The sequence below is a fragment of the Carcharodon carcharias genome, chromosome 11 (assembly GCF_017639515.1).
Source record: "Carcharodon carcharias isolate sCarCar2 chromosome 11, sCarCar2.pri, whole genome shotgun sequence".
NCBI lineage: Eukaryota > Metazoa > Chordata > Chondrichthyes > Lamniformes > Lamnidae > Carcharodon > Carcharodon carcharias.
Genome location: NC_054477.1, coordinates 7546405 through 7561173, shown reverse-complemented (window position 1 = coordinate 7561173; position 14769 = coordinate 7546405). Strand labels below are relative to the sequence as shown.

Genomic DNA, 14769 nt, shown 5'->3' with positions numbered 1-14769 from the left:
ACAGGAAGGATGTTCCCGATGGTGGGGGAGCCCAGAACCAGGGGTCACAGTCTGAGGATATGGGGTAGACCATTTAGGACTGAGATGAGGAGAAATTTCTTCACCCAGAGAGTGGTGAGCCTGTGGAATTCATTACCGCAGAAAGTAGTTGAGGCCAAAACATTGTATGTTTTCAAGAAGGAGTTAGATATAGCTCTTGGGACAAAAGGGATCAAAGGATATGGGGAGAAAGCGGGAGCAGGTTATTGAGTTGGATGATCAGCCATGATCATAATGAATGGCAGAGCAGGCTCGAAGGGCCGAATGGCCTCCTCCTGCTCCTAGTTTCTATGGCCAGAATTTCCCCCTTGGCGATTTGGGGGCGGGGCTCACTCGCTGAGGGGAAAATGGCGCGGGATGACATCGGGAGGAACCCCCAACATCATCCCGGTCCCTTTAAATACTCACGTAGGCGGACAGACAGCGAAATCAGCTGTCCGCCTGCTGACCTGTCAATGGCCAATTAAGGCTATTGACAGGCTAATTAACCTTATTAAAGACCCTGCTCGTCCAACCATAAAGCTGGTGGGCACGCCCAGAGCCCCAGCAGGCTCCAGATTATTAATGAAACTTCATCCACTGGCGGGATGAAGTTTCATGTCCGTTTTTAAAAAATTTAATAAACGTTGTGTTTCTTATTAACATGTCCCGTCTTGTGTGATATTGTCACATGAGGGGGACATGTTAATAATTTCAATATTTCTCTATTTTTAGAGTTTACTTACCTCTCATGAATCTCCCTGAGACAGGACTTTGTCTCAGGGAGGAGTGCGTGCATGTGTGAAAGAGCACACTTTGACAGATGGGGATTCCCTCCACCCCCCCTGCACAGGGAGTGCATAGCGCTTCCGGTCAGGCAGCCCGCTGGATGGGCCTTAATTGGCCCGCCCACTCAAAATGGCAGCCGGCCCCGTTTCGGCGGCGAGGTTCGGTTGCCCGCCCGCCGACCGAGGGCGAAATTCTGCCCAGTGTTTCTATGTGTCAGGGTGGAGGAAGGTTTGTAGTGGAGTTCCCTGGGGGTCAGTGTTGAGACCCTTGCTTTTCCTTATATATTTTAAAGACCTAGACCTTGGGGCGCAGGGCAGATGATATGAAACTTGAAAGCATTGTGAACTTTGAGGAGGACAGTGTAGAACTTCAAAAGGACATAGACAAGTTGGTGGAATGGGCCGACAGATGGCAGATGAAGTTCAATATGGAGATATGTGAAGTGATTCATTTTGGTAGCAAGAACATGGAAAGACAATATAAAATAGGGGGTACAATTTTAAAAGGGGTGCAGGAGCAGAGGGACCTTGATGTATTTGTGCAGAAGTAATTGAAGGTGGGAGGACAGATTAAGAGAGTGGTTAATAAAGCATACAGTAACCTGGGTTTTATTAATGGGGGCATACAGTCCAAGGACAAAGAGGTTATGTTGAACTTGTATAAGACTTTGTATAAGACAGTAGGAGTATTGCGTCCAGTTCTGAGCTCTGCACTTATGGAAGATGTGAAGGCATTAGAGAGAGTGCAGAAAAGAGTCACGAGAATGGTTCAGGGATGAGGAATTTCTGTTATGAAGATAGATTGGAGAAGTTGGGACTGTTTTCCTTGGAGAAGAGAAGGCTGAGAGGAGATTTGATAAGAGGTATTCAAAATCATGAGGGGCCTGGACAGAGTAGAGAGGGAGAAACTGTTCCCATTGGTGGAAGAGAATGAGGGGGCACAGATTTTAAAGGAATTGGCAAAAGAAACAATAGTGATTTGAGGAAAAACCTTTTCACGCAGCGAATGGTTAAGGTTTGGAATGCACTGCCTGAGAGTGTGGTGGAGGCAGGTTCAATCGAAGCATTCTCAAGGGAAATAGACTGTTATCTGAAAAGGAAGAATGTGCAGGGTTACGAGGAGAATGGCACTAAGGGAATTGCTCATTTGGAGAACCAGTGAAGACACGATGGGCCGAATAACCTCCTTCTGTGCTGTAATAATTCTGTGAATCTGTGTTCCTGGGTGGGTTACAATGAAATAACTGATACCTGGGAGTCAGTTAGATACTGAAATCTAATCGAGGGGTTCGGAGGTATTTTATATGTGGAATAACAGATTCCCAGGAATGAATTACAGACTGGAAACCAATTGAAGAGTTTGAGGTGGTTTATATATAGAATAACAGATACCTGGGAATGTGTCAGTGGCTGGAGTCAAATCGAGGGGCTTTAGGGATGGTTTATATGTAGAATAACAGATACCCGGGGATGAGTTACAGGCTGAAATCTAACAGGGTGGGGGTGGGTTTATATAAAGAGAAACAGATACTTGGGCTCTGGTTAAGGAAAGTGGACACAAACTCATCAATCATTGAAGGGGAAATTGGAGACTGATGGTGGCTATTGTAGTTTCCTATAAAGGCTTTCACTAAATGGACCGATTGTCCTTGTTTTTGTTTAAAGTTTATTCAGTCATTTATCCCAGTTACTGTTTCTGGGATCCTGCTGTGTTCCATATAGGAAACTGTGTTTCCCTGTCTTTCCGCCATACTTCAAAATGGTTTCGTGTGAAGGGTCATTGGCTTGAAACATTAACTTCGTTTATCTCTCCACAGATGCTGCCTGCCACATCTGCTGAGTATTTCCAGCATTTTCTGTTTTTATTTCAGGTTACCAGCCTCTTCAGTATTTTGATTTTATGTTCAATAGCGCACTGTTGGCTCTGAAATAAAAATTCAGCAGGTCTGGCAGCATCTGTGGAGAGAGAAACAGAGTTAATGTTTCGAGTCCAATATGGCTCTTCTTCAGAGCTGAGTGATGTTGGCTCTGAGCGGTTTTAGATGTCCTGAGTTTCTGAGTGACCCAGTTTAATTCAGAATCCATTTGGGACGAGCCTTATGCATCCGTGTCTAGACCCTGTGATTATAGTCTTGTTTACCAGACTTTGGTTTCTGTTTTTTCCAGGTAGCCCACCCTCTTGTCCAGAAACAGCTGGTGGATTATGTTCACAATGGCTTCTTGGTGCCAGTAATGGGGACTGCACTCCACAAGGTAAGTCTGAGATCTGCCACCTGCTCTGTGCCCAGTCCAGTCCTTGACTATCTGGACTGCCTCTCTGTCCCCCCCTCACTGAATTTGAAATTCTCCTCCATATTTAGAAATCTTTCACAGCCTTGCTACCCTCTCCTACCTCTGCACCGCTCATCTGGCCCACCGCCTCCTGTTCAACTCCTCCACCCCCACCCTGACCTTACCACCTTCCCCTCCCACCAGTGTCACTACTCACTCCTTCATTGGCGCCAGTACTGACAGAGCACTGCATTGTCAGAGGGTCAGTACTGAGGGAGTGCTGCACTGTCAGAGGGTCAGTACTGAGGGAGTGCTGCATTGTCAGAAGGTCAGTACTAAGGGAGTACTGACTTGTTGTGGGGTTCATACTGAGGGAGTGCTGCACTGTCAGAGGGTCAGTACTGAGGGAGTGCTGCACTGTCAGAGGGTCAGTACTGAGGGAATGCTGCACTGTCAGAGGGTCAGTACTGAGGGAGTGCTGCCCTGTCAGAGGGTCAGTACTGAGGGAGTGCTGCACTGTCAGAGGGTCAGTACTGAGGGAGTGCTGCCCTGTCAGAGGGTCAGTACTGAGGGAGTGCTGCCCTGTCAGGGCCTCAGTACTGAGGGAGTGCTGCCCTGTCAGGGCCTCAGTACTGAGGGAGTGCTGCACTGTCAGAGGGTCAGTACTGAGGGAGTGCTGCCCTGTCAGGGGATCAGTACTGAGGGGTGCTTTAGGAGAATGTTAGTTCAGGAATTGACATTTTGAATGTCAAACTGAGACCCTATCTGCCCTCTTAGGTGGATCTAAAATATCCCATGGTAGGATTTTGAGGAAGAGCAGGGGAGTCCTCCCCAGTTTCCTGGGTCCAGTATTTGTCTCTCAACCAACATCAGTTAAAACGGAAGGCGGAACTTTACACTCCTGCCGAAATCAATGGACTTTTGAATGATTTGCTGCATTTTATGGCCCCGCCTCTATTGTGACAGGGCCATAACATTCCACCCAGATTATTCGCTCATTGTCACATTTCTGTTTGTGGGAGCTTGCTGGGCACAAATTGACTTTCCACAGTCACTCTAACCCCTTCCAGTGATCAGGAAGGTGTCAAGAACAGCCGCACATGCTCATTAGGCCCACACACATGCTGCTGAAATGTGCAACTGCTCCTGATGCCTTTCCACTCGGCGACAGGGGTTTGGATCTATCAAAAAGAAATACTAACGTAGCCTCATGCTGCATTGGAAGCTGCAGTGTCAGCATTTCCTACAGGAATTCAACTGTTAAAATTCAGTACTTAGATGTGTGTACGTTGCCAGTAATACCACAAAGTGGCATTATAATGGGAATTCCACACTGGCATTTTCAGCTACAATTCGACTGTAGCTCATAGCAAGACATGTGATGGGATTGCAATCTCAACGAGATGTTGTGAGTGTGGCCTCCTTAAGCTAGGTCCAGTGTGTTAAAATTTTGTACAAGGAATTTCCACACAACTTGGGTAGTTCACCCGGTAGATATTGCGAGTCTTAATCCCAAAGTCATCATTTTGAGTTCCAAATTGGGAAATGATTTTTTTCTTAAATATTTTAGTCAAAATCCTTTTTTTTATTGATTGTAAAAATGTCTCCTTAAACTAAATATTACAATCAATTCTCCCCATTGGAAACTGAGAATCTCATTTACTGAAAATCCTGATTATATATCTTCATCGCTTACTGAATTGCCTGAAGGGAACAGTTGTTAAATAAATGATAGGTGGACTACGGATAAGAACGTGCAATTACCTAAGGACTGCACAGACCTAAAAATGGGTAACTTGCACTTTATTGTTAGTTTGCGTCAAGCTAACTTGTTGCAGCCAGCTGGCACTCTGACACAGACCCTGAGACTACAACTGAGCATGTGCAGAAAGTGCTGCCCCTAGTGTTGTGGCACAAATAAACTCAGCCTTCAGCATTTCCTACATTACAACAGTCACCACACCTCAAATAGTTCATTGGCTCTAAAGCTCTTTGGGATGTCCTGAGGATGTGAGAGGTGCAAAAATACAAGCCTTTCTTTCTTAAAAGGGGCCAATGGATCAGTTTTGCGAGGCTGTTACATCTGAATCACCAGGCAGATTTGGACACCATCCAACATCCAGGGCACTTGTTCTGATACATTCTGTGTCCCAGTGTCTGTGTCAGTGTATTTGTTCTGGGTAGAGTGAGTTTTTAATTGCAATAAGTTTTTCTGGGCTGACTGTGTGCTCGCTCCGATCTCTGAAAGACTTCCATTGAGGAAATGATAGCCAGCACGGCCTACCTGGACCTCTTCCTTCGCAGCATCACCGAGGTGGCCCTTCTCAAGACCTTTCTACGTTTCATCGTCCTGCATAGGCACGAAAACATCACGATCCTCGACACTTTGATCAGCCGCATCAGCAGCAACTCTAGGGTAGGTCTCCAGTTGGTTGTACTCTTGCATGGTTTATTATCATCTCATGTGCAAGGGGCTTGCAGATCACACCAAAACTTATTGTCCAAGGCAGGGCCAAGCAAGTGAGCATCAGCTATGTATGACGGGACTCAGCCATGGCACAGTGGGTTACACTCTTTCATTTTCAGTTGGAAGGTTGTGGGCTCAAGTCCTACTCCAGAAACTTGGGCCCAAATCTAGGCTAACACTCTAATGCAGGAATGTGCACTGTCAGAAGTGTAGTATTTCGGCTGAGATGTTAAACCGAGGCCCTGTCTGTCTTCTTAGGTGGATGTAATCGATCCCATGATCACTGAATCCTGATTAATATTTATCCCTCAACCAACATCACTACAACAGATTCTCTGATCATTATCACCGTTTGCTGGGGAGATCTTGTGGCACAGTCGTAGTGTCCCTACCTCCAGATTCAAATCCTACTTGACAATCATGGAATGTGCTTCATAACGTGGCCAAACATGTTGATTATCAGCCTGTAAACCCTTCCAGTACACCTGATGAGAAGTGGTAAGAGCGGGAGAGTTTTTAGCCAGACAACTGTAGAAGGTAATGGCAAATGACTGCAGTGCTTTGTCAAGCACAATCATGGAGCAATCCAATGGAAGTCCATGGTTCCCAATGCCCTCTAAGGTTGTGGTTCTTGAAGGAGGTGGAGGATTGCGGTTTGTTATGTGCAAACTGGCTGCTGTGTTTCTAGTATTACAACAGTGACTGCAAATAGTCCACTGGCTGTACTGCTGTTTGGAAAGTCCTGATGTTGTGAACCCTGCTATACAAATGCAATGTGGGACAACTTCTCAGACAAATGAGGGGAGTCAGCAGCAAAGGTCAGTTGATACCAGCAGTGGTGAATGACGCCCTTAAGTGAGCATTGATTGGCAGTGGGGCAGGAAGGTCGTCCGTGGACTTAATTGAGGTGGAGACAGGAAGTTGACAGAATCCCCACTCACCATCCACCTGCCTGATTAAATGCCCCTCACCACCAAACTTTCCATGGGGAAGGCACAAAATTCCATCCCATGATTTTTTAAAATTTATGTTGTTCTCAATAAGATTTCCTTTTTTTTTTAAGAGCCTTCAGGTGGAACAAATACATGAATCTCCTGGAGGTAAAGTCTGTTAATGACACACAAATCCTTCCTGGTTTCTGCCACACCTGCTGACATGTTCCATCTCGCTCAATGATGGAGGTGGCCTCCCAAACCTGAAATTCCAATTGACTCCTAGCTCAGCTTCTTCAAACAACTCTTCCATTCTCCATCTAGCCAGTGGCTGGAAATAACTTGTTGCCTTTCAATAAGCTGTTGAGAAAGCGATTGTGTTTTCTGCAAAGCCACCAGCTTGTTGTGACAGGCCTGACTTTTGGCGTGAAGCCCTTAGATGATGATTAGGCTGTCTTATATTTGTAGTAGTCTCTCATCTTGCAGCTGGTTCACTTCACTGAACTGGTTCTGTTTTATGGAGATGAGCCAGAATGTCAAATCCACATTAGCAGCTCCCATCTTAGAGTCAACACACCCTGATTGAAAGGACTCCTAACTATTTTGAAGCATATCATTTTGGTTAAAGGAAGCAATTGCAAATGTCATTGATGGTTAATTATTGCAATTCTTTTCATCTGCTGCTTGTGTGCTCATGTACAAATTTGTACATTACATTAAATACCATTTACCTGCACTACATAGCAAGGGAGGCTGGTTTGGATGCTGGGTGTCGGGGTAGGAGGTTCTGATTTTAGATGTTGGGTGTGAGGCTGGGTTGAACTGGGTTTGATTGGGTAAGAGTGGGGCTGTGGTTGAAGTGAATGGATTGAGGGTGAGTGAGGTTGGGTTTTGGGTGAGCGTGAGGTTGGGTTTTGGGTGAGCAATGTTATGTTTTAGGTTGAGTGGGGCCTGGTCGGGGGTGAGTGGGAGGTTGGGTTTTGGGTGAGTGGGAGGTTGGGTTTTGGGTGAGCAGGAGGTTGTGTTTTGGGTGAGTGGGAGGTTGGGTTTTGGGTGAGCGGGAGGTTGGGTTTTGGGTGAGCGGGAGGTTGGGTTTTGGGTGAGCGGGAGGTTGGGTTTTGGGTGAGCGGGAGGTTGGGTTTTGGGTGAGCGGGAGGTTGGGTTTTGGGTGAGCGGGAGGTTGGGTTTTGGGTGAGCGGGAGGTTGGGTTTTGGGTGAGCGGGAGGTTGGGTTTTGGGTGAGCGGGAGGTTGGGTTTTGGGTGAGCGGGAGGTTGGGTTTTGGGTGAGCGGGAGGTTGGGTTTTGGGTGAGCGGGAGGTTGGGTTTTGGGTGAGCGGGAGGTTGGGTTTTGGGTGAGCGGGAGGTTGGGTTTTGGGTGAGCGGGAGGTTGGGTTTTGGGTGAGCGGGAGGTTGGGTTTTGGGTGAGTGGGGCCTGGTCGGGGGGTGAGCGGGAGGTTGGGTTTTGGGTGAGCAGGAGGTTGGGTTTTAGGGTGCCTACTTTCTTCTTGCTCCCTGTTTACTCTCACATTTGTATCTGTGCCCTTGGTCTTTCCTCAGCTTTGTATGGTGTCCCTCAGTCTCTTCAGGACTCTGCTGACCCTCAGCTGTGAAGACATCATGCTTCAGCTTGTTCTCAGGTAACTGGGAGTGTGCGGTCACAGAACAGAGGAGGTAGGTAGGACACTGACTCTCACCTCAGCAGAACATTAGGAAGGTTACAATGACTTTGTGGGGTCTGGGGCTGAAGGCAGCACAAATTCATTGGAGCGATTCAAGGGCTTAAATTGTCAAATTATGAAGACAGGCTGAATAAACCATTCTCTTTAATCTCGAAGGTCACAGAGTTATTTGATTGAGATATTGAACACAATAACTTGATTTGTAAGGTTAGATACAGAGAAAGTATTCCTGCACTAGCTCTGTCTCCTTTTTTGGAAAATGAGTCCTGGACTGGTCATTCTGCCGTTCTCTGACTCACAACCACATTCACACAGTCTGAACTCTTATTCCCAGATGTTGATCATTTCCTGTCACGCCTCACTCCGGATACTAGGCTGGAACCCACTGGCCTCAGACATTTTTCTTATTTCACTTCTGCTAACTTCTCTAATTGAGTTACTTTTATTCACCACAAAATTGGCCCCTTGGTCTGAACCAATTCAGGATTCATTAGCTCTCCAAAATCCTTCTCTTTGAACAAGACCAATGCAAAGTGAAGAAGTAGTAAATATCTTCACTATTCATTGATCATCTACAGATTTGACAATTCTTTCCCCTTGAGTTCCACCTTAATTAACAATCCTCTGTTTAATGATATAGGAACACAGGAGCAGGAGGAGGGCATTTGGCCCACTCTGCCATTCAGTTAGATCAGGGCTGATCATTCAGCTCAACACCACTTTCCCGCACGATCACCATATCCCTTGTCATTAGTATCTAGAAATCTATTGATTGCTGTTTTGAACATGCTCAGTGAGCTTCCCCAGCCCTCTGGGATAAAGAATTCCAAAGATCCACCTCCCTCTGAATGAAGAAATTCCTCCTCATCTCAGTCTTAAATGGCATGTCTTATTCTGAGACTATGTCCCCTGGTTCTAGACTCACCAGCCAGGGGAAACATCCTATCCATATCTACCCTGTTAGAACTTTGTAAGTTTCAATGAGATTGCATTTCATTCTTCGAAACTCTACAGAATACAGGCCCAGTCTCCTCAATCTCTCCTCATAAGACAATCCTACCATCCCAGGGATTAATCTGGTAAACCTATGTTGCACTCCCTCTATGGTAAGTATATCCTTCCTTAGACAAGGAGACTAAAACTATACACAGTACTCTGGGTGAGGTCTCACCGAGGCTCTCTACAATTGCAGCAAGACACCTTTACTCCTGTACTCAAATCCCCTTGTGATGAAGGCCAATGTGCCATTTGCCTTCCTAATTGCTTGCTGCACCTGGATGCTAGCTATTTTTAAATTTATTTGTCCTTGGGATGTGGGTGTCGCTGACTAGGCCAGTATTTATTGCCCATTCCTAATTGCCCTTGAGTGCATGTAAGAGTCAACCACATTGCTATGCGTCAGGAGTCACATGTAGGCCAGACACGGAAAGGACAGCAGATTTCCTTCCCTAAAGGACATTAGTGACATTTTGTTGACTCTGTGTTTCTCAACCTTTCACCATTTAAGAAATACTCTGCCTTCTTGGTTTTTTTTTCTACCAAAGTGAATAACTTCACACTTATTCACATTATATTCCATCTGCCATGTTCTAACCCATTCACTTAGCTTGTCCAAGTCCTTTTGAAGCCTCCCTGCATCTTCTTCACAATATAATGTTCCCACCCAGTTTGGTGTCATCAGCAAATTTGTAAATATGACAATTACCATTTGTTTAATGAGTCAGAGAGTAGAATCGTGGAATCGTCCCATATTTGCAATAAGTGCGGTAACAGGCAGGGAAGACATTTCACCTTCCGGCCGCAATAGCGGGTTTTTGTCCATCGTCCACTTCCTGACACATCCCGCCTCATTAATAATGCATTCCTGGGAAACACTCCGGATCACCAGTGAGCAGCCTCTGATCCGCCCGTCCCACCATCACCCCAGGCCCTCAGTAACCCGGGCACTATGTTTAAAGGCCTTCCCTGCACAGAGCTGACTCTCTCTAAGGGACCAGAAGCTGCTGCAAAGTCATGGCTGCCAAAGAGAGGAAACCTGCTGCCCCCAAATTTAGTGACGTCTCCCTCCAGCGCCTACTGGATGCAATGGGGGGCCGGCTGTGAAATTCTCTACCCCAGCTCTGGGCAAAGACCAGCAAGCAAGGTCACCGATCCAGCATGGGAGGTGGTGGCAGTGGTGGTCAGTGCCAACACCCTGCAGAAGAGGACAGCCACCCAGTGCTGAAAGAGGATGAATGATCTCCTCCGTTCCACCAGGGTAAGTCACTCTTCTCATCACTCCCAACTCACAAACCCATCACACATCCACAGGGATCCCACTCACTGCCAGTTAAAGAGACATCACCATTCACTCTCTCACACACACCTTCATCTGCCCTGTGGATCGTGTCCTCATCCCATCCATGGCACCACTCACCACCTACACATGCCAGGCATCGTTCTCATCTGGCCTGGCAGGCTTCCTGCTCACACTCTCTCCATCTGTATTCATGCAGGACAAGCCAGCTCACAACAAGAGGAAGAGGTCGCAGGCTGGTGGAGGAATGTCCGACATCAAGGTCCTCACAGACTTTGAAAATAGAGCCATCCAGATGGCCGGTGACAATCTGGACCGTTCCTGTGCTGATGGTGAGGTCGGCGGGGCTTAACCAAGTGAGGATCCAGCAGTGAAGCATCCATCAGACACCCCATGCTGGGAGTGAGTTCTCCTGTTCCGCAGACCCCTGCCAGCCACTAATTCTCTCTCCTTGCTTTCACAGGGACATCTGGGAAGCAGCCGAGAGGGTCCATGAACCGGGTCCTCGACTCTAACCCTGAAGACACCTCAGAGAAGAATCTGATGACAACCTCATTAAAGACCCATCACAGCGCTCACCCACACCCTCCACCAGCACTGAGACACATCTCAGTGGGGCCTAGTTCTAGAGTAGCCTCGGGTCACAATCTGGTGAGCACATCGCACTGTCTGATCCACAGTAGACAGAGGCAAGGACTTCCCAGGCCCCCGGCACTCGGAGGATGCTGGAGGCCAGAACATTGCTGAGTCTGAGACAGTTGAAGAGCCTCTGGACTCTGTCATGTCACAGTTGCTGGAGCTGCAAAGGCAAACTCAGGAACATCAGGAACGGATGTCCGCTGCACTCCTCAGATTGCGAGGCACAATGGAGGAGTCCGTCCACCATCAGGCTGAGGTGATAGCGCCGGCATTGCCAATGCACCGAGGTCAACACTGGCAGGATGGCTGCTGCCATGGAGACCTTGGTCCAGGACGTTGCTCCTGCCCTGCTGCACGGGCTCAACTCCATCACTGATGCCATAATTGTCATCCAACAGTGTGTACACGAGAGGGGTACTGGGCAGTTCGATCTCACTGCAGCTACCCTGCTCCTCATGGAGTCAGCCTGGGGCCCTCGGGCACCCATAGGGAGGAGGATCAGCAGGTGCACAACATGGGGCCATCCATCCAGGTGACTCCAAGAGTATCCAGCCCAACCTAATCCCCTCTTCCTGTGACCCCAGCAGCTCCAGCTCCACAGGCCGAGGAGGGAGCCACTGCCACACAGCAGAATCCCGAAAGCAGGCTGGGGACCTCCAGCTCTCGGCCCTCCAGAGGACGCCTGCCAAGGCCATCGCAGACAGGGTGTAGCAGTCAGGAAGCTGCCTCCACCTCCTCTGGGGGAGCACCAAGACGTAGCGGCAGGGTTAGAAAGGTCAAGAAGATTTATGGGCACAACACGAGCATAGGTGTGAATCACTTGTACATAATGTTGATCATTGTAAATACTCCCAAGAATGTCTCCTTATCTATGCCTCCTTGTTATGTTGAGCAGTGTTCATGTAAATCAGATGAGAAATCTTTCTTTCTTTACAAGATAAAGGCAAGTGTCTCAGTCCAGGGCCTCTTCCCGGTGCAGCCTGTAACCTTCAGACAAAAGTGAAGACACTGGATGCATCAGTGATACCTGTGCCTCGCTAATGCTGGTCATTGCTGCCAGAATGTAGTGGGCAGGCGGCACAGAGAGCCATCATTCTCTCTGTGTGCTCTCAGCACCTTTGAGGTGGGGCTGGCCCCATCTCTTTAGTGCCTGTTACTGGTGACGCTGTGCTCCTGAATGGGACAGGCGCTGAAGGCTGACAAAGGATCAGGTGCATTTCAAGTTTCATGGCTGCATCTCCCTGATGTGACCCTGATCACAGAGCACAAGTGAGCTGCCCTCAGTCAGACAGGAGTCAGACATTAACAGAGGCTATGTGAAGATCTGTGGAGTGTCCTCACTGCATATCGTCGTCATCCTCCTGGAATCTAGTGACTATTAGGCCCTCCGCTGTTTCTCCATGACATGAGGCTGAGCACTGAGGGTATGTGCGCTGCCGTCAGCCACACAGGAGTCAAAACGTTCACAGATGCAAGGTGAGGTTGTCAGGACTGTCCTCACTGCACCTCGTCATCATTGTCCACAAATCTTCCAGCTAGGGTTCTGAGTGCACCTGCCTCGCCTGGCCAGAATGATGGCCTCATCATCGGCATCTTTGTCTTTAAGGACCTCGTCACCATCATCCCCTTCGACATCCTCCTCATCAGAGGAGACGTGCAGCTCTTCCATCTCCGCCTCAGTCAGGTCCTACCCCTGTGGCAGTGCCAGATTGTGTAGTGAGCAGCAAGCTACAGTGATGTGTGACACCCTCTGGGGACTGTATTACAGTACCTCCCTCAGCTGGACCTGTCGAGGAACTGGAACCTCATTTTCAAAGATCCTATCGTTTGTTCCACCAAAGTCCCAGTTGCAGCATGAGCCTCGTTGTGCTGTCGCTCTGCTGCAGTTTGGGGCCACCACACATTATCATCCACGCCCCCTTGTCCCCGAGGAAGCAGCCCTGCAGCCTCTGGATGCTGGAAGGTGTCAGGGATCTGAGACCTGCTAAGGATCCAGGAGACATGGACACTGCCTGGGAACCATACACAGACTGTAGGATGCGTTTGTGGTGGTCACACACCAGCTGAACATTCAGCGAGTGGAAGAACTTGCAGTTGACGTAGTTGATCGCTTGTTGGCATGGAGATCTGAGTGCCATGTGAGAGCAGTCGCTGGCACCCAGCACCTGTGGGAAACCCGAGATCTGTGCAAATCCCAGCGCTCTTGCTTCCTGACCGCCAAGCGCTACATACCTTACACCCGTACCCCTGCACCCCTTTACCCTCATACCCCCTTACCCTGTAACCCCGCACACCCTTACCCCCGCACCACCAAACCCCCCCCCACCAACCCCCTTACCCCTGTACCCCATTACCGCACACCCCCTTATCCTGTACCCCCTTACCATGTACCCCCTTACCCTGTACCCCTTTACCCTCATACCCCCTTACACCCATACCCCTGCACCCCTTTACCCTCATACCCCCTTACCCTGTAACCATGCACCCCCTTACCCCCGCACCACCAAACCCCCCACCACCAACCCCCTCACCACCAACCCCCCCACCACCAACCCCCGCACCCCCCCACCACCAACCTCCGCACCACCAACCCCCCCACCACCAACGCCCCCACCACCAACCCCCGCACCACCAACCCCCGCACCACCAACCCCCGCACCACCAACCCCCCCACCACCAACCCCCCCACCACCCAACCCCCCCACCACCCACCCACCCAACCCCCGCACCACCAACCCCCCCACCACCAACCCACCCACCACCAACCCACCCACAACCAACCCCCCCACAACCAACCCCCCCACCACCAACGCCCGCACCACCAACGCCCGCACCACCCACCCCCCCCACCACCAACCCCCGTACCACCCACCCCCATACCACCAACCCCCTCACCACCCACTCACCCACCACCCAACCCCACCCCCCGCACCACCAACCCCCGCACCACCAACCCCCACACCACCCACCCACTGCGCGCCCCCCACTCTGCTCCCAGTCAAAGATGGTATCCGTGACTTCCTGGGTACACTTGTGTGTGGAGGCTTGCGAGATCCTGCACAGGTCACTGTGGAGCTCTGGACGGAGCCATTGATGTAAAAATTGAGCACCATGGTCATTTTCATGGTCACTGGCAGTGGATGCCCTCCATGTCCCCATGGCATCAAATCCTGAAGCAGGTGGCAGATGTGACTGACCAGTTTCCGGGACATGTGCAGTTTCAGTGACACTGGTTCTCAGCCATCTGCAGGAATGACAGACGCTGTCTATAGACCCGGGTCTAGTGAAGTGTCTATGGGCGACGGCTCTCTGTGGATCCCCAGCTGTGTGTGTAGCAGATCCTGCTGCCCCTTCATCTTGAGGGAGATTCTCCTCCTTGTGCCGAGCCAGGAGCCTCTGCCGCTCTCTTCCTCTTCTTCTCTGCTCCCTGTCAGCCATGAGGCAGATCATAAATCACCAGACTCCATGATCCTGATGTTCTCCTCCAGCAGAATCAAAGAGAGAGACATGTGGATTAGCACATGTGTCCTAAGAACCTCTCTTGGATAAGTCTGAAGGCCCCTTCACCTATGTAGGAGGGTGCTGGTCACCACATGGGCGGCCAGTGTGTAGTGTGCTCATTGGCCGTCTGAAACCCCACCCACCTCTGCCCCACTCCACCTGACCGATTGGCAGCAGC

The 14769-nt window shown here is 49.4% G+C and overlaps 1 protein-coding gene across 10 annotated transcripts in view; it reads left to right on the top strand.

Moving 5' to 3' along the window:
- Positions 1-14769, top strand: part of fhip1b (FHF complex subunit HOOK interacting protein 1B) — a 234649-nt gene that overhangs the window by 189285 nt on the left and 30595 nt on the right. For all 10 annotated transcript variants that reach the window (XM_041199656.1, XM_041199659.1, XM_041199657.1 and 7 more), the window contains exons 5-7: positions 2973-3059; positions 5326-5493; positions 8034-8113. In XM_041199656.1, the coding sequence (XP_041055590.1) occupies positions 2973-3059; positions 5326-5493; positions 8034-8113 (335 nt within the window). The remainder of the gene's footprint in view (positions 1-2972; positions 3060-5325; positions 5494-8033; positions 8114-14769) is intronic.